The sequence below is a fragment of the Neofelis nebulosa genome, chromosome 2 (genome assembly GCF_028018385.1).
Source record: "Neofelis nebulosa isolate mNeoNeb1 chromosome 2, mNeoNeb1.pri, whole genome shotgun sequence".
NCBI classification, from domain to species: domain Eukaryota; kingdom Metazoa; phylum Chordata; class Mammalia; order Carnivora; family Felidae; genus Neofelis; species Neofelis nebulosa.
In genome coordinates this window covers 180887089-180909104 of record NC_080783.1, presented here as the reverse complement: position 1 = coordinate 180909104, position 22016 = coordinate 180887089, and the positions used below count along the sequence as shown (strand labels likewise).

Here is a 22016-nt window from a genome sequence, read left to right as displayed (position 1 = left end):
CTGTAATCTATACCTCCCAACACACTTCAGCTCTCCACTTCTATGGCTATTTCCTCAACCTTCCATTACCTGAAACCATTCTACTAGTGAAATCTGAAACTCCTCTGTCTGATTACAACCTTCTTTTCCTCCAAGCTTTCTTAATCCTACTAAAACTTGGAACCTCACAAGGAGATCCTATCCAGTCTCTTGACTCCTTTCTCCTTATCTATCCTCCTTTTTGGCTATAGTCAGCCTAAATCCTATGATCTCTCACCTCAACCAATACTCTCAACTCCTTTCTTTCTAGCCTTTTTGCCACAACTACCCTCTAATTCCCCTTAACTTGGATATGTCCAGTTATGTACCTCTTCTGTGCCTAGAGTCAGGTTGCTAAGAATTGCTGAGAAAAACAAACAAACAAACAAACAAACAAACAAGCTAGTGCTGCTAAAAGTTTGTATCCTTAAACTCAGCTAGGCCCCTGTTGCTACTTGGAAATCCTTTTTCATTTCACAAGGCCCCTCCCACCTGCCTTTCATACTTCATCCTCTTTTAAAGTTCACTATCTAGTCCATTCCTTGTCTCTCAATGCCCCCCCCCCAATAATTCCCCTCTAATTATCTACCAATGACCTTCTAATTCATACAGAAAGAGCCCACTGAGAAGGAGGCCTCTTAATTTCCTGCATATGACCTTGAAATATTTTCCTTCAGCCTTGGCTTCCCCAAGTTTTCTCATTTTTCTTTATTCTAATTGTTCATTGTCAGTCTTTTTTCTTGGGTTCTGTTTTGGGTTTTTTTGTTTTTGTTTTTGTTTTTCCTCTCCTTCTTTAAATGTTGCTGTCCTCCAGGGTTCCATCCTGATCCATATACTCTGTCCACATTCCCTAGGTGATTTCAATACTTCCCATGCCTTCAATTACAAACTATGGATTGAAACTATCAAATTTATAATTCTAGTTCAGGTTTCTTTCCTAAGCTCCAAATTAGTATATCATCTTGCCTTGCTGAACATCTATTTCCATCTGGATGTGCCACATACTTCAAATTCAACATGTCCGACATTTATTATTGTTTCCCCAAATTCACACCTTTTCTAGAGTTCACAAACTAGAAATTTGGAGTCCACCTGATTCCTCCCTTTTCCTAATCCCTTAACATTTCTCCTTTCCATTGTCTTCCTTTTCATCTCTTTTGTTCCTGTTTTAATCTAGTCTTTATCCTCTCTGCTCTAGACTCATCTTATAGACTGTGGTCTTCTTAACTCCAGCATGGCATCCATCCTGGTCATAGCAGAGTTGTTCTAAAACATATCCTGACAATGTTTAATATACTGTCACAATACATTGTGGATGAACTCATTCAGGACACTGTAAAGTATATTGCTATCTTTATTAGAGGAGTGCGTAATCTGCTGTGGGACATAGTAAAGGATAAGATCAATTCTATCTGGCTGTTGGCATAGACTGGGTGTCCAAAGAAGGCCTCAAAGACAAATTGATATTTGAATTGGGACCTGAATGATCAGTAAAAAGTTCCCAAAGCAGAGAAAGAAGGAAAGGACAATCCAGAAAGAGGGACTGGCAAGAGCTCAGTTCAGTTCAGTTTCATAAATATTCAGTGTGGGCTGCTATGACTCAGGCAGTATTCTAACATTGGGGATATAGAGGTGAGTAAGTCACTGACCTCAAGAAAATTATAGTCCAGAGAAGCTACTTTTTGACTACCATCTATTGAGGAGGGTGGCTCAGGAGATTTAGTTCCTTAATCTCTATTAGCTCCTTTAGTCCAATGCAAATCAGTATAAAATAAAAGTAAAAATTGTGTTCCCAGCAAACCCACTTCCCTTCACCTTTCATCTAGATTGCCTACTGCTGCTAAATTGCATCCACTGTTCTGCTACTGTCCATATCAGGCACTGGGCTAAGTCTGAGGATGCACGTACAATTGAGTCCTCAAAGAACCCACTGTTAAGGAAGCACTCAGACTCTGTGAATCAGTAAATACAATAAGGTGTTCCAGAATTTCTGCTAGAAGTTTGTTTCTGCCAGAAGTTTGTTCAGAGTATAGGTGGAATACAAGGGAATGAGGGGTCAATTCCACCTGAAAGAGGGAGGATGTTTAAAGACGGAAATGTTTAAAGAGGGAAATGTTTAAAGCCAAAGCTTACTGGGATGTGGCTCTCCAAGGGACATTAGGTGGGCAGGGCAAAAGATGAGTACATTCCTCTGTTCTCTCCTTAGAACACTTACATAGTCTAGATGTAAAATATTTTCTTTTCCTTCCCCAACTCTCTTTGTCTCAAAATCATAGCCACATTTTTCTAAACTTGACATTTCACTTTCTTACTCTCTTGCTAGAAGAAAGAGTGGGAAAGAGCTAGGACTTGTTTGTGGACAAAAGAAGCTATGTCTTATTTTGCTTTTTCCATATTTATGCTTGATCTTCTGTTTCCTCTATACTCTGCAAAGGACAGTCAAGTTTTGATAGGTTTCTGTGTTTTCCCTTAAGAAGGCAGCATTTTGTTAATGTTGTATCATTTGATCCCCAACAATTGTCAATTAAGAAACATGACAACAATAACAGCAACAACAAAAAGCTGTTGGTTGGAAGTTTGAGAAGGCAGCAAACCAGCAACAACAGAATCCGTTATGAAGCAATTTGTAACTACAATCTTGGCTGTGGAAAATTTGGAAATCATCTTTACAAGAAAATTTTAAAAAATGGGGTGCCTAGGTAGCTCAGTTCATTGGGCATCTGACTCTTGATTTCAGCTCAGGTCGTGATCTCATGGTTGTGGAATTGAGCCCCTCTTGGGCTCTTTCTTTCTGCTCCTTTCCCCAGCTCACGTGCTCTCTCTCTCAAATTAAAAAAAAAAAAAAAAGAAACTAAAAAAAATCACATTTCTAAACAGCTGTGTAAAGGAAGGAAGCTTCATATTGAGAAACATAGCCATTTTTGTTCTTCCTTAAAAAATACACATAAAAACCAAACTTGATCACTTAAGTAATCATTCAGTTATACACAAGTTAAAAATCTTGGTATTGTCTCTTACTCCTCTTATTCTCTCCTCATTTAATCCCATTGTTTAGTGAGTTTTAAGATCTCATCTCCAGAATATTTCTTAATAAATATGCAACATAGTAACTTTCCCACTCTCCATCCCTGCTATCTTCCAAGTTTAGACTCTTTCTACTGCTTGCTTGGCTTTGTAAAAATCAGTTCGTCTTCCTGCCTCTGGTCTTGCCCCTCTCCAATTTGTTCTCAATTTTGCTGTGAGTGATCTTTTAAAAAATCACTTTAGTGTAACATTTATTGATATTCTGAGTGGCAGGATGGATTAGTCCCAGTGTCTGCCCTTGATGAACACTGGGCAGTCCCAGTGTCTGCCCTTGATGTTTGATGGTAAATATCATCTCTAGCTTCTGATTCTGAATCTAATCCTCATTTTCTGCTCTGCTTCAGCTGCTACCTCATTTCACAAGAGGTCTGTCACTGAGGAATGTCGGAATGAGAGCTGGTGTATTTCTGCCAAGTTTAACTTTAGATGATAATCTAAAGCATGTAGTTGAACAGTTCATGTAGAGTATAGACGAAGTGCTATGCAATTGGACATGGTTTTAGGAGTCAAGAATTGTCCTTGCTCCTGGCTTTTCCTGAGGACCTGTGTTCTGACATTTGAAGTAAAGCCTGTCGATTTCTGGTTAAAACTGATTTAGTAGTTGATGGTGTTGCCTGTGTTATGTCTAAGACATTTATTTACACATAGACAATGCAAATATAGCTTGCAGCTGGGGTGGAATGGATCTGGAGTGAAAAGACCTAGATTCTAATTCTGGTTCTGCTCTTTCACTAATTGTGCTTCCTTGGACAAGCTACTCAATATCTCTGTGTCCCAGTGTTCTCATCTGTAAGATGGGTGTAATTATCTTAAAGGATTGTGGTGCGATTAAAGGAGAAAACATAGGTGATGATTCTTAGCATAGTCCTGGAACTTAGGTCGGTTTCAATACAGCATGTAATTCAAATCAAACAGTAATTGTTAAACACTTCTGTATACTGGGCTAATTTCTAGGGCTACAAAGATAAATAAGACCTGGTTGCTGCTCTTAAGAAGCTAATAAAGAAGGAGTTATTAACACTATGTAAATCTTTTTACTCAGTCTGAATCATGATGTTTCAAGATCCCGGCACTTTATTTCAAAAAATATCAGCAACATGAGGCTTTCTGCTAAATAATGTTTCTAGAATATGAGGTTTCTATGAGAAGTGTGTAGTGTGTTTTGGGGGGGGGACATGTAGCATAATAAAAACACAGACGTGTGTTTACTTGAACTCAGATACTCACCAATTGATACTATTAATATTGGGCAAGTTGGTCAATCTCTTTGAATCTCACATTCTTTATTTGAAAAATGTGGAGGCTAATACACTGATGGGGTTATTGCGATGATTAAATGTGAGAAGGTTGGGGCCCCTGGATGGCTTAGCTGGTGGAGCATGAGACACTTGATGTTAGGGTTGTGAGTTCAAGCCTCACATGGGATGTATAGATTACTTAAAAAATAAAATCTTAAAAAAAATAAATATAAGAAGGTTTATGAAACTCCTTGCACAGTCTCTGGCACATGGTAGACACTCAATAGTGGCAGAATTTCCAAAAAGAAAATGGCTTTATATTACACTCAGTTGCACAGAGGTTTCATGCCCCAGGTTAGCTACTGGATAGAAAGTATATCTCTTCATCTTTAGCTTTCTTGAAGGTGTCAAACACTTGCTATGTTCTCAACAAATTTTGTTGAATTGTAATCTACAGGAAAGAGGCTATCCTAAGAAAAGGAAAGAAGGTAACTTTTATTGGCGGCTGTTCCCTTCATATATGTTCTCATTTGCTCCTTAAATTAGATAGAGATGTTACTTTCATGATTATGAAGATAAATGTAAGTCTTACAAAGGCTTACCCAAGCACAGCCAAAATGGCAGAGCTAGGATACCTCATGTTTAGCTCTTTAATTCTAGGGTCAAGTTCTTCCTATTCCATTTTTCCATCTCTTCTGGAAAAGTAATGAAAAGTCATGTAAATAAGGATAAAGAAAATATTCCTCACGTATATTGAGATCCACAGATTTCCTTTGAAAAGACAAATTGTGGCTTGCAACAGAATAGTATGAAGAACTCAAATACCAGGTAGGTCAAACAGACTCTTGAATGTAGGAAACAGGTGATATGCTTTCAATAATTATGAAAATAACCTTTTCCTAATAAGCACCTTCATTTTGACCAAGTTTCTCCTTTCTATGACTTCCAATTGCATTTTCTTTGTACCTCTTTGATGAGTTTTATTTGACTTTTGTGTGTGGCCCATCCTTCCCACTAGACTGGAAACTTTTTGAGTCGAGGGACTACATCCACGTATCTATGCATAAACCAGTGTCTTTCACTTCATACAATTTTAATACATTGAATTGCTGAATTGAACTAGATGAGAAGCAAGGGAGGACAGAGTATTCTTTCAATTAACATTTATGAAGCCCCAACCATATTTCAGGTACTGCTTTCGTTGCTGGGTATACAGTTGAAAGCAAGACAGATAAAATCTCTATTGTCATGGAGATTACATTTGAAGTGAGAGAGAAAACAATAAACATGTATCTCTCCCAGCATTTTCCATGATATATAATTGTTTATTTGTCCAGGAGTCTTGAGAGTGAATTCAGTAGAGAGAACATTGGATTAGGGGGAGAAGCATAGGGGTGCCTGGGTGGCTTACTAGGTTGAGCGTCCAACTCTAGATTTCAGCTGAGGTCATGATCCTGCAGCTATAGGATCGAGCCCCCTGTCGGGTTCCATGCTAAGTGTGGAGCATGCTTCAGATTCTCTTTCTCTCTCCCTCTGCCCCTCTCCCCAACTCATGCTCTCTCTTTCTTTAAAATAAAAATTAAAAGGGGGGGGGGAATAAGTCTAAAGTACTTATCATACTGTCCTGTCACTGTCTGTTTATACGTTGTTCTTTTGCATCAGACTTTCTCATATCTAGGGGAGGGAACTCACTTTCCTGAATAATATCAGTGACTAGCCCAAAAGCCTGGCACATAGAAAGGTCTTAATAATTCTGTGCTGAATGATAGCACTGTTATTTATTAACTCTGTGAACTTGGGCATAACTGCCCAAATAGAAAATTTGAAAATTGAAAATTGAAAATTCAATTTTCTCATCATCTGAAGGGGTATTACTACCTATCCCATAGGGTGTTTTAAAGACTAAATGCTCCTCTTTGCTGCCTCTAAACCAAAGGGGGGGGGAACTACCCCTTCTCCTTCATAAACCTTAGCTTCTTTAAGTCCTTTCCATTCCACTTTACCACCTGCTTTTCTGCTTTCTTGTTGTCATCTACCTACCCCCTGGGCATTAGCCCCAATTCGGTGGTGATTTTAGCTCCTACCTTTCTTCTTTTACACCTGTCCTGTCATTATTCTGGATGACCTCACCATATCCTTGGACAACACTTTACAACTCTTTTGCTTCTCCATTCCTGGACTTCCACATCCACAATGTGCTCCTCTCCCTGACCTTAATTGTCCATGCCTGTCTTCATACCTCAGTCTTTGCCCTCATCAGTAACTGTTTTCCTTCCAAAATCTTGACTTCAGGTGTCCACCTGAAGTTTTCATGACCACTTCTTACCCTTCAAGGTCATATACTCCCACTCCAGCTCTTCCTTCACCTTAATAAGATTCGCAAGCCATTATTCTTTCCCCTCTTGTTCTCACTTCCTTTCTTACCCAAACTGGGTTTCATAGTCCAAAATTATAATCACACCTTTGGGTATCATTGTGAACTTAATTGTCCTTCTCTCCCTTTATCCAGCTTGCTTGGTTAATCTAGTTCTCTATACACTCTGAGCTTACTCCTGAACATCCTGATATTGCTGAAGAAAAGCCAGTATCTGGTCTGTTGACTGGTTTCATTTTAAATTTGTGACCATGAACCCTAAATGGGCATGCAATACTGCCCAAGCAATCCTATTCCACTTTTATCGCTTTCTTATTCTCTAAAATGACTCTTTCAAACTTTTCCCTCCACTTTTGTGCCATGTTTCTTTGGAAAAAATTCTAAGAAGTAGTATTCATTGAGTGCTTAGTATCTACCAGGTATTTTTTTTAAATAAATATTTCCTTTTTTTAAGTTTATTTATTTTTGAGAGAGAGACAGACAGAGAGAGCATGAGCAGGGGAGGGGCAAAGAGAGAGGAAGACACAGAATCTGAAGCAGGGTCCAGGCTCTGAGCTGTCAGCAGAGAGCCCGATGCAGGGCTTGAACCCACAAACCATGAGATCATGACCTGAGCCAAAGTCGGATGCTTAACCAACTGAGCCACCCAGGTGCCCCTTTACCAGGTATTGTTTTAAGCTCTTTCCATTTATGAGCTCATTTAATCCCCCAAACAACCTACTATTATTTTTCACATATTAAAGATGGAGAAACTGAAGCACAGAGAAGTTAGAAAACTTGCCTAAGGCCATATGGCTACTAGGTGATGGGTCTGAGGACTCAAATTCAGGTACTGTGGCACCAGATTGTACATTCTTAACCACTGTTTTGAGCCTTTTCTTAACTAAAAGCAGATAAAAACTCATTCATCTCTCTACCATCAAACTATCAAACCATAGTATTTGAATTCATAGTCTCTGTTCTCTCTCGTTATTATGGATGAAGTATCCCTGCTCCTGGTTTCACTGGTGAGTTTCACCCAACATTCTAGGAAGAATTGATTCCAATCTTCTCAAACTCTTCCAAAAAATTGAAGAAGAAGTCACCTTCCAAACTAATTTTATGAGGCCAGCATTGTCCTGATACAGACAAGGATGTTGCAAGAAAACTACAGGCCAATATTCCTCATTAATATAGTTGTAAGAATTTTCAACAAAATGCTAGCAAATCAAATTCAACAGCACATTAAAAGAACCATACGCCACAATCAAGTGAGATTCACCTCTGGGATGCAAAGATGGTTCAACATATACAAATCAAAAAATGTGACCCATCACATTAATAGAGTGAAAGATAAAAATTATATGGTCATCTCAATAGGTACAGAAAAAGCATCTGACAAAGTTCAACATTCATTCAAGATAGAAACCCTCAACAAATTGGATATAGAAGGAGTGTACCTCAACAGAATAAAGGCCATATATAACAAATCCATATTTCATTGGGGAAAGGTTGAAAGCTTTCACTCTAAGATCAGGAACAAAACAGGAGTACCCATTCTCACCACTCCTATTCACCTTATTTAGACAGAGCAACCAGGTAAGAAAAAGAAATAAAATGTATCCAGATTAGAAAGGAAGAAGTCAAATTGTTTCTGTTTGCAGATCACATGATTTTATATATAGAAAATTCTAAAGATTTCACTAAGAAATCTGAGATCTAATCCATGAATTCAGTAAAGTTGCAGGATACAAAATCAATATACAAAAATCAGTACCATTTCTACATGCTAACACTGAATTATTTGAAAAGGAAATAAAGAAAACAATCCCACTTACAATAGCACCAAAAGCAATAAAATACTTAAGAATAAATCTAACCAAGGAGGTGAAAGATCATACACTGAAAACTATAAGACATTAATGTAAGAAATTGAAGAATACACAAATAAATGGAAAGATGTCTTGTGTTCATGGATTGGAAGAATTAATGTTGTTAAAATGTTCATACTATCCAAAATAAACTGTGGATTCAATGCAATCCCTGTCAAGATTCCAATGGCATTTTCTACAGATGGAAAAAAATCTTAAAATTTGTTTGGAACTACAAAAGACCCTGAATAGCCAAAGCAATCTTGAGAAAGAAGAACAAAGCTGGAGATATCACATTTCTTAATTTCAAACTATATTACAAAGCTATGGTAATCAAAACATTATGATACTGGCATAAAAAACAGATATATAGACCAAAGAAACAGAATCGAAAGCTCAGAAATAACCCAATGCATGTACATATATAGTCAACTAACACACATGCATTTTTTTTTTTAATTTTTTTTTTTCAATGTTTTTTATTTATTTTTGGGACAGAGAGAGACAGAGCATGAACGGGGGAGGGGCAGAGAGAGAGGGAGACACAGAATCGGAAACAGGCTCCAGGCTCCGAGCCATCGGCCCAGAGCCTGACGCGGGGCTCGAACTCACGGACCGCGAGATCGTGACCTGGCTGAAGTCGGACGCTCAACCGACTGCGCCACCCAGGCGCCCCCACACATGCATTTTTTAATCTGGAGAATGCCCATTGGAGTTGCCCCTTTATTTTATTTTTTATTGAGCATAATTAACAGAGTGTTATATTAGTTTCAGATATACAATATAATGATTCAACAGTTCTATACATTTCTCAGTGCTTATCAAAATAAGTGTATTCTTAATCCCCTTTATCTATTTCACCTGTCCTTCCACCCATCTCCCCTCTAGCTACCACCAGTTTGTTGTTGTTGTCATCTCTTTTTTTCTTTGTTTGTTTTATTTCTTAAATTCCACATATGAGTGAAATCATATGGTATTTGTGTTTCCCTAACTGACTTATTTCACTAAGAATTATACCCTTTAGGTCCACCCATGTTGTACAGTCAACTGATATTTGACAGAGGAGCCTAGAATACTCACTGGAGAAAAGATAGTCTCTTCAATAAATGGTGTTGGGAAAATTGGATATTCACATGCAAAATAATGAAATTAGACCCCTCACAAAAATTAACCCAAAATTAATTAAAGACTTAATTGTAAGACCTGAAACCATAAAACTCCTAGAAGAAAATTTCTTGACATTGGTCTTGGTAATGATTTTTGTATATGATACCTACAGCATAAGCAACAAAAGCAAAAACAAACAAGTGAGACTATGTCAAATTAAAAGGCAATCAAATGTTAAAACTTCCAGTTATAGGATAAATAAGTTCTGTGGATGTAATGTACAGCATGGTGACTATAGTTATTTGAAAGTTACTAAGAGAATAGATCTTAAAAGTTTGCATCACAAGAAAAAAATTGTGTGGTGAAGTGACAGATATTAACTAAACATAGTATAGTAATCATTTCAAGGTATATATAATAGTCATGTATATAATCATGTATATATATGTAAATAATTATGTTGTACACCTTAAGCTTACCCAATGTTATATCAGTTACATCTCAATAAAATGGGAAAAAAGATAACAAAGAGATTAAGCATGATTAATTTAGTCTAGATTTGCACCCAATTTTGTTTAGCTAGCAAATAGGTTCTCTGTTTAGCTCCCTCAGTGATATTCTTTTTCCTAGAGTTTGTGTTATCAGCAAAGAGAAGGGATTCATAAACACAGTACCTGAATAAAGATACTTTGTAAGTTCAGAAAAATGAAAAAAATAAAAGACAAAGAAAACCTCTCCCTTGACCTCATAACTAATTCTAGCTAATGCCCTACTTCTCAGCTCCCTTTTTAGTTCTTTCTCTCATATTTTCATGGCTGGCTCTTAACCTTCACAACTCAATTTAAATGGCATGTCTGGATCCCCTACCCCAAATATAAAGGAGCCACCCACTGGATTCCTGTTACGTCAATTTAAATTCTCTGCAAGATGTCTTTTTTTTTTTTTTCTTCCTAAATCAGCATTAGATATTTTTCTTGTTTACTTGCTTAGTTAATATTTGCTTTTCATCACTGATTTTAAGCTTTTAGAAAGCAAGGAACTTGTTTGGCTCCTTCACTGTTGCATTCCCAGGACCCCGAACAGTGCCTAATATAGCAGGACAATATTTTCATTGTCTTTATAGGCTCTAAGTGATCTACCCTTACTTTTCTGACCTTGTCTCCTACTACTTTCTTCTTAGCTCACTGTTCCACTCACAGTGAACTTGCTGTTCCTTCAACACGCCAGGCTAGTGGTGTTTGCACTTGTTATTCCTTCCCTGGGAAGGCTCTTCCCCCAGCCTTCCTCCTTCACATTCTTTAGGTCTTTGCTCAAAAGTTACCTTCTCATTTAAGCCTTCTCTATTTGAGAATTTAAAATTGCATCTCCTAACTCTCTGCCTCTTTCCTTGCTTAATTTTTCTCTATAGCACTTACCAGTGTTTAATATACTACATAATTTACTATTTACTTTATTGCCTGTTCACCTCTACCCCTCATGAAGTCTCTGTTGAATCCTCAAAGCCTAAAAGAGTATCTAGCACAAAACAGCAAATATTTCTTAAATGAATGGATTTGTGAAATTAATGTATAAATGAATATCAGATGTGAAATCCTTGGGACGTGTAAGATATCATAATGGGTAATAAAATTATTTATGTCAACAAACAGTCTTAGCGGTATTCAGGCGTATACTTCTCACAGCCCTGGCACCGAGTCCTGCACACAATAGGCGCCCCAAAAAAGCTTGTTTGAAGTTGATAGCTGGGGGTGTGGGTGGGCAGTTTACGACGAGAAGCACCAGCTGGCCCCGCCCCGGCCCCGCCTGGTCCCTCCCCTTCCCGCGGCGGCCCCGCCCCCGCATGGTGAATTCCTTATAGGCGAGTGACGTCAGGCCGTTTGTTGTCATTGGCGGCTCCCAAGATGGCGTCCATCATGGAAGGGCCGCTGAGTAAATGGACTAACGTGATGAAGGGCTGGCAGTACCGTTGGTTTGTGCTGGACTACAATGCAGGGCTGCTCTCCTATTACACGGTGAGACCTCGGGGGGCAAAGCTCCGAGTGCCTCGGCGGTCTCTATCTCTGAGGGGGGACGGGCTTTTTGGTAGCCGGGTAAAGGTTGCTAAACTGGGGGTGCCGCCGTACGAGAGGGTTCCCTCGTGGGGGAAGGTTTTACGTCCAGGATAGCCAATGAGGGTGAAGAAGATGCTGGCGCAGCCAATAAGCTGGCAGTGGCTGTCTGATTTATGGGTTAGGGGCGAGCCGCCTTCCTTTTTTAGGGTCTGGTATTAATCTGTGGTGGGATCCAGCGCAGGTATAGATGAGTGAGGGTGATCGTAGCCATGATTTAAAGTGTCAGGTCGCGCAGTCCACGAGGTTCTCCCCACATTGTCATGAACTTGACATTGGCCCCTCCAGGGCCTGTAGACGGCCGCGCCCCTTAGCTTCCTTCCAGGGATTAGAGAGCTCTGCCTTCTCGGAGCAGCGGTCAGACAAGCTTAGCCAGGTCCTAAGGTAACTGGCTCTCCCGCAACCCGAAGCCGAAATCCCTCCAGTCTGCCCAAATTGAGTGTTTCTTTCATGGGATGCACTCTTCTATTCTGCGAGAGGCGAGCCTAACCGACACCTTAACTTTTGAAGCCAAGGACTTCCAACACAGGAGCCTCTTGTTAACGAAGAGAATGGCTAGTGCGGTGTGTCCTGAAAGTTGTACTCTGGGGAGGGCTGAGTTCAGGGCTTCACTGTCGTTAAACGCGGATCAGTGCCCATGGGCAAGTGCACGAATTGCCACGAATCTGTCTATCCCTTCTACACCTACAGCATTAGAAACGGAAGGTGGGTGGTATTAGAGAAATTACTTCCAAAGTTACTGTCTTTGAATGGTGTATAGTTAATAATAGCCAATGAAAGGGAGGAAACCACTTAAAAGGACAAAATAGAATCCTTTGAAATCTTCAGAAAATAATAAAAGAAAAAATATCATTATAGAGGAAGGGTTAATGTGAGAAGTGGGGACATTAGTATTTATTTTTCATTTAAAAATATTTATTGAACTCCCACTATATATTAATTATTACTGCTTTGGACTAGGTGTGTGTGCACACACGTGGATATTCACCATTTTTTTCCCCCCTCTGGAGCTTATATTCTAGTTTAGTGATTCCTATAATTCATTTTACAGTAACTATGCAAGGTAGGTATTTTACAGTTTTGGAATCTGAGGCTCCAGGCTTTTAAGTTATTTGCTAGATCACAAAGCTAGCAGTAAGTGGTGTAATCAGGATTACAAATTTCTTGGCTTTCTGACTATTTTCACTGCACTTCACTTTCACCTCAGGGAGGAGAAAAGTGCAAGCTGTAAGTTATTAAAGGCAAGTCTGCAGAAGTAAAAAAATATATAACTTTCAGCATCCTTTAACTATCAACTTCCTTGCTCTATATACTTTTTTAATGGGAGGAAAAGACCAAACCTGAATGAGATTTAAACCCATCATTCAAGATTATCTTTAGGTAGCCATGAAAGTGAGGCAACTGAACATTATATACTGAAAATTCTGGGATAATGAAATCCCATGGCTTAGATGCATCTAAAGTAATGTTGGGTTTCAGTAGATGTGATAATCAGAAAATCCCATGGACCTTTCTAGCCTATTCAAGGTAATTTCAATAAGCGGCACTATGGAATTAAGTTAACTCTACATATCCTAAATTCTAAATTCTAGGCCTGTACTGGAGCCCTAGCTAGGGTTCTTAGGAACTCTTAGCCCAGACAGAACCTTCCTTCTTCCTGTTTTTCTTCCTTTAATGTATCCTTTACTGCCTCCCTGCCCTTTTAGTTTTTGAATACCTTGATAGATCCTTGCCTTACTGGCTAAACACACTTTTCTTTTTTTCCATATACTCCCCTGCCTGCCACTTAATTTCTCCCTTCTGAGACCACACTCTATAAAACATCATCATTGCCAGCTGAAGGAGGTATCATATTTCTTACTAATAGATATTTTAGAAGGCTTCCCCCCCCCCCTTTTCTAGTTCTTTGGTGTTAAAACATTTGCTTGTAGAGAAACAGCAGAGAAGTATAAAGTAAAATGATCTTGTGAAAATAAAATGATACCTAATCCCAAATTAGAGGAGGTCCAGCAAAGATGGGAAGAGGATAGGTAATCACTTAAAGACTAAGTAGGAGACACATTGAGTGTTGTCAATGACTTCTATACACTTGGACATTGTTTTAGTACATTAGGATTTGGGAGGATTAGAAGGTACAGTTTAGTGCATGTGGCTGATAACTTGGAGCTGCATCTTCCAGGAAGAGTATCTGAATTAGTTACGTAGCCTTTTAAGCAGAGTGATAAATAGCAAGTCACTCTGTTCCTTGTTTCCAGAATCATTTAGGCTCTGGTCCGGCTCTATGGTTGGAGATCTGTTCCAGGGTGGCCATGAAAACCCTGAACTAAAGTAGATTGGCATTGGTTTAGAGTTGTCCTGTACTGAAAATTGATTATTGGGATAATCTCAGTGTTGGGTTAGAGTCACTGGGATTGCCATGGACTGAATAGATTTACCTAAACTTCACCTCAGTCTGAATCTTTTTCTCTGGGCCTGGGTCTAGACCTAGACCTAGACCTATTGTTCTCTGGGAATGGATGGTCTTTTTACTTTACCTTTCTTTTATTTTCATAATCTGTGAATTTTCTGTTTTTGAAGAAGAACTTCATACAGTGTTGCTCTGTCCAATACAGGAACAGAGAAACTGATTATCTCTTCTAGGAAAGTAGATTTAGGCAGTCCTTTCAGCTCTAGTTCAGTATCTTAATTATTGGAAACAATATAATGTAGTTCATTCAGTAAGCAATTAATAGGGATTGTATTGTATATGATGGAGATACAGAAGGTGAGAGAGTCTTTCTACCTAGAAACTTACAATCCAGCAGCAGACACCTAAACATAATTTCAAAAAAATATGATAAATTTCAAAACAATATGATAAATTCTACAATGGAAATAAGAATAGAGTGCTGTGGGAACATTGCCTAGAAAAGGTGAGGGAGACATTTGAGCTGAGATTTACAGGATAAAGGAAGAAAAGAAGAAGGGCATTTCAGGCAAGGGGAAATATGCACAAAATGGGAAACTTGAGAACATAAAGGTGCATTAAGAAGACACTGAGAATTTCTGAGCAGCTCTAGTGTAAAGATGTGTAAGGGAGATAACAGGAGATTGAGTGCAGAAGGCATTTGGAGCCATAGATCAGGCCTGGAGATGAAGATCTGTAAAATTATAGCATATAAATTATTATTATCTATTTTTATTGGATGAGATACCCAGAAAGGGCTAAGGTATAAATTTGGGAACACTGTGAACAGCCAACAATTTATGTGAATCATGATCACAAAAGAAGCTGAGAAAGGAAGAAAAATTGAGGGAGTTATAGATAAGTGAGGAGTTGGAAGGTTAGAAAGTGAAAGTCAGGTCTTTTGTAAATTTATGATATGTTTATTGAGAACCTACTGTGTGCCAGGCAGTATGCTAGGCAGAGGCGTTAAAATGGTAAATAAAATGGAAATAATCCATGGTTTCATGATACCTAGAATCTACTGGGGGATACAGCAAGTAAGAGCTATGATAGGGGACATAGGATGTTTGGGGGCTATGTAGGTAGGTTGCTTGACTCAGTCTTGAAGGGTTAGAAAAGGTTTGCTGTGACCTGAATGAGTAGAGGCTAGCCATGTGAGCAGAGAGAGAGAACTGCTTGAGATGGAATAAATGTTTTTGGAGCAGACAAGAGTAAGGAGTTTGAGAGTTCTAGAGTTTGGTCTGTGAGATGGACAGCAGTGACATGAGCTGGAGAGGGAGGCAGGGGCTAGATAATGAAATGCTTTCTTAGCCTTCATGGTAAACCATGCTAAGGATTTTGAACTTTACCCCCAGGGCAGTGGAAAGTCATTTAAGTGTTGTGAGCACTTTTTATTACAGAAAAACTTTTATTATAGGGGCACCTGGGTGGCTCAGTCAGTTAAGCATCTGGCTTCAGCTCAGGTCATGATCTCACAGTTTATGGATTTGAGCCCCACGTCGTGCTCTGCACTGACAGCTCAGAGCCTGGAGCCTGCTTCAGATTCTGTGTCTCCTTCTCTCTCTGCACCTCACCCTCTTGTGCTCTGTCTCTCAAAAATAAATGTTAAAAAAAATAAAAAAAAATACATAAAAGATGATAGTAAAATGGATTCCTGTCATCCAGCATGTACAGTTATCAACATATGGCCAATTTAGTTTGTTAATATTTCCACCACCCTTTCTTCCCCATTGGATTATTTTATTTTATTTTTATTTAATATTTTAGAGAGAGAGAGAGCTTACGAGTGGGGGAGAGGGGCAGAGGGAGAGAGAGAATCTTAAGGAGGCTTCATGCTCCCACAACCCTGGGATCATAATCTGAGCTGAAATGAAGAATCAACCATGCAACCAACTGAGCCACCCCAGGCGCCCCCACCCCCCATTGGATTATTTTAAAGTAGATCCCAGATAGACTGTATGTCATTTCATTTGTGAATATTTTAGATGTACTACTAAAAGTTAAGGTCTCTCTCTTTGAAAAAAATGTTATCACAATAGCATTATTAAAACTGAATAATACTAACATGTGCCTGGGTGGCTCAGTTGGTTAAGCCTTTCTTTCATCTCAGGTCATGACCTCACGGTTTGTGAGTTTCAGCCCCGAGTTGGGCTCTGCACTGACAAGTGTGGAGCCTGCTTGGGATTCTCTCTTTCTCCCTCTCTCTCTGCCCCTCCGCCATTCTCTTTCAAAATAAATAAACATTAAAAAAGCCAAAATAGGGGCGCCTGGGTGGCTCAGTCGGTTAAGCGTCCGACTTCGGCTCAGGTCACGATCTCACAGTTGGTGAGTTCGAGCCCCGCGTTGGTCTCTGTGCTGACAGCTCAGAGCCTGGAGCCTGCTTCACATTCCGTGTCTCCCTCTCTCTCTGCCCCTTCCCTGCTCATGCTGTGTCTCTCTCTGTCTCAAAAATAAATAAACATTAAAAAAAAATTTTTTTAAAAAGCCAAAATAATAATTTACTAATATCAGATATCCAGTCATATTCAATTTCCTTGGTTGTCTCAAGCATCTCTCCCTCACCAGTAGGTTTGAGTCAGGATTCTGAATAAGATCCACACATAAAATTGCATCTCTCTTTTAGTTTATAGGTCCTCCTTCCCTCTTTTTTTTCTTTGCCACTTATTTGTTGAAGAAACCAGATCATTTATTCTGTAGAGTTTTCTACATTCTGGATTTCACTGCAATGTTCTGTGGTATGTTTAAACATGTTCCTTTGTTGTCTGTATTTCCTGTAATACAGGAACTGTATAAACTGATAATTAGAGCTATAAGCTTAATCAGATCCATTTTTTCTTCTTTTGGGTGAGAATTCTTCATAGGTGGAACATATTATATCAAGTGGCACATGATGTCTGATTGTCTTTATGATTTTAAAATTGATCAGTAGGGGGGTGCCTGGGTGACTCAGTCGGTTAAGCATCTGACTTCTGCCCAGGTCATGATCTCACTGCTCATGAGTTGGAGCCCCGCGTTGGACTCTGTGCTGACAGCTCACAGCTTGAAGCCTGCTTCAGATTCTGTCTCCATCTCTCTGCCCCTCCCCAGCTCGTGCTCTGTCTCTTTCTCTTTCTCTCTCAAATATAAATAAACAAAATTGATCAGTAGGTATAAATGAAATTTGTATTTTTTAAAGAATACTGTCATTACAGAGAAATAATTGGGTCATATTGACAGGACTTAGTGATTGGATGTGAACAAAATTGCAGGAGTTGTCTGATGAAATCCAAGTTTTTGGTTTCACATGGATGAATGATGATAGGGAAGACAAACAGGTTCGGGGAAAGATTGCTTTAGGGCATGTTGAAATTGACATAAAGATGTCCAATAGTATGGAATTTAGGAAAAAATCTGGGTTACAGATCTATATTAGCTTTATACATGGAGAATTGAGAGAGTGAGTGAGAATAATTAAATAGGATGCTGAGAGACACCATTGGATTAGTTCTCTATTGCTTTGTAACAAATTACCCCAAAACTTAGTAATTTAAACTAACAAATATTATCATAGTTTCTGTGGCCCAGTACTTTGGGAGTGACTTAGCTGTGTGGCTCTGGCTCAGGGTCTCAAGAAGTTGCAGTCAAGACGTTGGCTGGGATTGTAGTCCTGTGAATGGCTTGATGGGAGCTGGAGGATCTGCTTCCAGGATGACTCACTCTCACATCAGTTGGCAGAAGGCCTCAGTCCTTACTGGCTGTTAGAAGGTGGCCTCAGTTCATCGCCAGTTAGCCTCTCCAGACTAGACTAGTGTCATCATGACAGGGTTTATGGTTTCACTCAGAGGGAATGATCAAAGTAAAAGCAACAAGGAACTTCAGTGCCTTTTATGTCTTAGTCTGAGAATTCTGCCTTATTTTATTCATTAGAAATGAATCCTACAGTTTAGCTCACACTCATGGGATGGGAATTACAGGCATGGGGAGGGCAATTAGGCTCTACCTTTAGAAACGAGTGTCAAAGAATTTGTGGCCAGATTTAAAAAAATTATTTTTTAATGTTTATTTTTGAGAGAGAGAGAGAGAGACAGAATGCAAGTGGGGGGTGGGGGCAGAGAGAGAGGGAGACACAGAATCTGAAGCAGGCTCCAAGCTCTGAGCTGTCAGCACAGAGCCTGACGCGGAGCTTGAACCCACAAACCGTGAGATCATGACCTGAGCCAAAGTCGGCTGCTTACCCGACTGAACCACCCAGGTGCCCCTGTGGACAGATTTTTAAGTCACAATCACATTCAAGGGATTGGCAGAGAAAAAAAAAAAAAAACTGTAATAGGAAAGTGACAAGGGACAGCTAGAGATACAAGAAAAACCAGAACACTGGCAGTCAAAGTGGGAATCGTGAGTTGGCTTAAATGTGGTTGAGAGGATTGAATAGGTGAAGTCTAAAAATATCCATTGAATTGATCAATTTGGACATACAGATGCCCTTAGTGAGAGCAGTTTCTGTGGGGTGGTAGTTGTGGAAGGAAGGCCGATTGGAGTGGTTTAAAGAGTAAATAAGGTATAAGAAGTAGAAAAAGTGAGTGCACGTTACTCAAGATACTTCATTTTGAAAGAGGCAGAGAGGAATATGGAATTCAGGGGGAGGGCTTCTACGATAGGGGTTGGCTTAAATGTTGTAGAGACAGGAATCAAGGTCCATATTAAAAATGAGGGTACAGTGAGGACTTAAGAAGTATAGTAAAGCTTTAGATCAGTGGCCTTGGGACCTGGAAAAAGGAATAGCTAGAGACACATTAAAGGTTAATCAGATTGTTTGAGAAACTAGTTGGGAGTATAAAATATAATTTGTTTCATCAGTACCCCAAAATGTTTAACTCTCTTTCTTGATTTGCATTGTTTTTATAACATTTTGGAGAGAAAGTTAGAAACAATGAATTAGTAAGTTACCAGAGCCACCCAAGGTATTATTTGCAAAAAGAATCATTAGAAAAATCATGTGTTCTTTGCTATTACTTGTTGCCTGGAAGAGACTCATAATGATTTTGCATTTCAGAACCACTGGTAGTTGAAACACATTCAAGTGTTATTCGGCAGTCCTTAGCATTGTTTTGGAGGATGATCAAAATTTTGAAAAGCTTAAGAATATGTGTTTTTCCTGCAAAGATGTAGAAGAGGTAGTGTCAGATTCTCCTAGGAAGATACCAGCACCACTCCCATCAAACAAAAGTGAATTTATACTTTTCTAAATAAACTGTTCTTGACAGTTTTTATTAAGCTTAAATGGTATGTATTAGAAATCCAAAACTAATAAAGTAGCTTTTGAATTGTAAAAGGAACAAGGGGCGCCTGGGTGGCTCAGTGGTTAAATGTCTGACTGTTGGTTTCAGCTCGGGTCATGATCTCACGGTTCATGGGTTCTAGCCCCATGTCAAAGTCTGTACTGACAGTACAGAACCTGCTTGGGATTCTCTCTCTGCCCCTATCCTGCTGGCTCTCTCTCTCTCAAAACAGATAAACTTAAAACAATAGTAAAATAAATAAAAGGAACAGAACAAAAATTGGATTTAATCTAAATGTCCTGAAAAGAAAACAAAGAAAGCTCATAAAATGGTGAGTGGTATCAGTGTGAAGAAGTATATGGAAATTTTATATCTTTTGCTTTCTTGAATACTCTACTCAGCCTTGATTTTTTTCCCTGTTTTAATATCCTTGAAACTTGCTCATTTAATTCTTTGGGGATTTAATCATTTCACATTTGTTATCATTAGCTAGTCGTATCTAGAGTACATTCTTTATCTGTACAAGTTTGTAAACTCTTCAATGGCAGTACTGAGCATTGTAATCTTCAAGCCTTACACTGTGGCACATTGTTGTTGTAGTGAATGTAATGTCCAGGGCCCTTAAAACTTGGCTTAGAGATGAGATTCAGAAGGCTGTTTTGGAATTGTTTTTTACACAACCTTGTAAATTTTGCAGATTGTACTTATAGCAAATATGTACGTTTTCATGCTTTATGTAAAGCCTTGTATCAACAACAGTGGCTTTTGTTTAATTATCTAGAGCCTGTAGAAATGTGTGGATCTTGTGCTTAGTGTTCCATCACACAAGCAGTCAGCTCTTGCTTCTGTTGTAAGCAGTTTTGTTGATGGTAATAATTTGTGGAAGGACAGAAAATAGAGTTGTTCTCAAACATGCCACTCCTGTATGTGGCAATTGTGATAGGGTTAGATTTTCAAATAATTACATAATTCCAATCAAAGGTAGAACAGTACACAAGTGATTTAGATTAATAATTTAATTCCTTTTATTTCTTATAGAGAAAGGCAAACAAATGGCCAGTCCACTTATTTATTTTCCTTCTCACTTTATCATGAAGGATTCTCTTCATAGACTAGTTCCTTAAAAAAAGGGAATTTACTTTTTTTTTTTTTTGCAAAAGTTAAGTTTACAAGGTACATGGAATCATACAAATGGAATTATATTCAAGGGAAGTGTTTTGAGGTATTCATAATTTTTTTAATTTCCCATTCACATGACAATGTTAAGATTATTATGAAAGTTGATTTTGTTTCCTGGAGTTTTGTTCACATTAAGCCTTCATGCTACGATTGTCTACTCATTTCATTTCTTGCATTTTATTTTAGCATTACTGCTATAGCACAGGCGGGTGGATAAAATATTGGGTGAATATTTGCTTTGTCGCTCTGCCAGATGTCTCTACATTCTCTCAACCCTTCTCTTTCCTCCATTATTCAGAGAAGGTCCCATGCTTCCGAGACAATGGAATACATTTAGTGGGAATACTTTCAACATCGTGTACACATGTAACTACCTTGTTACTATACCTGCTTTCCTGCCAACCCTTGCCTGCATCTGTCCCCATCTGAGTGGAAGAGGTAATCCTTGGGTGTTCTGATTTCAATCTGCTCACAAATTTTCATAGGACCTCAGTCTGTAGATTTTCTCCTTCATCTGCTTTTTCTCTACTCCCTTTCTCTCATGTAACTTCAACTTCCTTTTTATGTATGGACTTTTGTGATTTCTCTTTTTTCTTTTTCTAAGTTTATTTATTTATTTTTTAATTTACATTTTTTTTAATGTTTATTCATTTTTTGAGAGAGTGAGAGTGGGGAGGGGCAGATAGAGAGGGAGACACTGAATCCAAAGCAGGCTCCAGGCTCTGTGCTGACAGCTCAGAGCCCAATGTAGGGCCCAAACCCACCAACAGGGAGATCATGACCTGAGCCAAAGTTGGGTGCTTAACTGACTGAGCTACCCAGGCGCTCCAGTTTATTTATTTATTTGAGAGAGAGTGAGTACTAGCAGAGGGAGAGGGAGAGAGAGAGAAAGAGAGAGAGAGAGAGAGAGAGAGAGAGAGAGAATCCCAAGCAGTCTCTGTGCTGTCAATACAGTGCTTGTGTATTGAGATTGAGTGGCCTCAATCTCATGAATCATGAGATTATGCATGACCTGAGCCAAAATCAAGAGTCAGACATGTAAGCCACTGAAGCCACCTAGGGCTGCTTTTGTGGTTTATTTTTAAGAATATTTATTTTGCAATATGACAATTAAACATCTTTGTTGTTGGGGTGCCTGGGTGGCTCAGTGGGTTAAGCATTCAACTTCGGCTCAGGTCATGATCTCAAGGTGCGAGTTCAAGCCCTGTCTGTATCTGGCTCTGTGCTGACAGCTCAGAGCCTGGATCCTGCTTCAGATTCTGTGTCTCCCTCTTTCTCTGTGCCTCCCCCATGCATTCTCTCCCATGTGCTCTCTCTCTCTCTCTCAAAAATAAATAAATGTTAAAAACATTAA

At 39.0% G+C, this 22016-nt stretch overlaps 1 protein-coding gene across 8 annotated transcripts in view; it reads left to right on the top strand.

The window, feature by feature from the left end:
* Positions 1 to 11540: 11540 nt before the first annotated feature.
* The window catches only part of OSBPL9 (oxysterol binding protein like 9), a 195920-nt gene continuing 185444 nt past the window's right edge, over positions 11541 to 22016 (top strand). For 4 of the 8 annotated variants that reach the window (XM_058696057.1, XM_058696049.1, XM_058696051.1 and 1 more), the window contains exon 1: positions 11544 to 11683. In XM_058696057.1, the coding sequence (XP_058552040.1) occupies positions 11573 to 11683 (111 nt within the window). In that variant the 5' untranslated portion in view covers positions 11544 to 11572. Of the gene's footprint in view, positions 11684 to 22016 lie in introns of all 8 variants that reach the window. The other 4 variants (XM_058696078.1, XM_058696075.1, XM_058696063.1 and 1 more) reach the window with 2 other exon arrangements.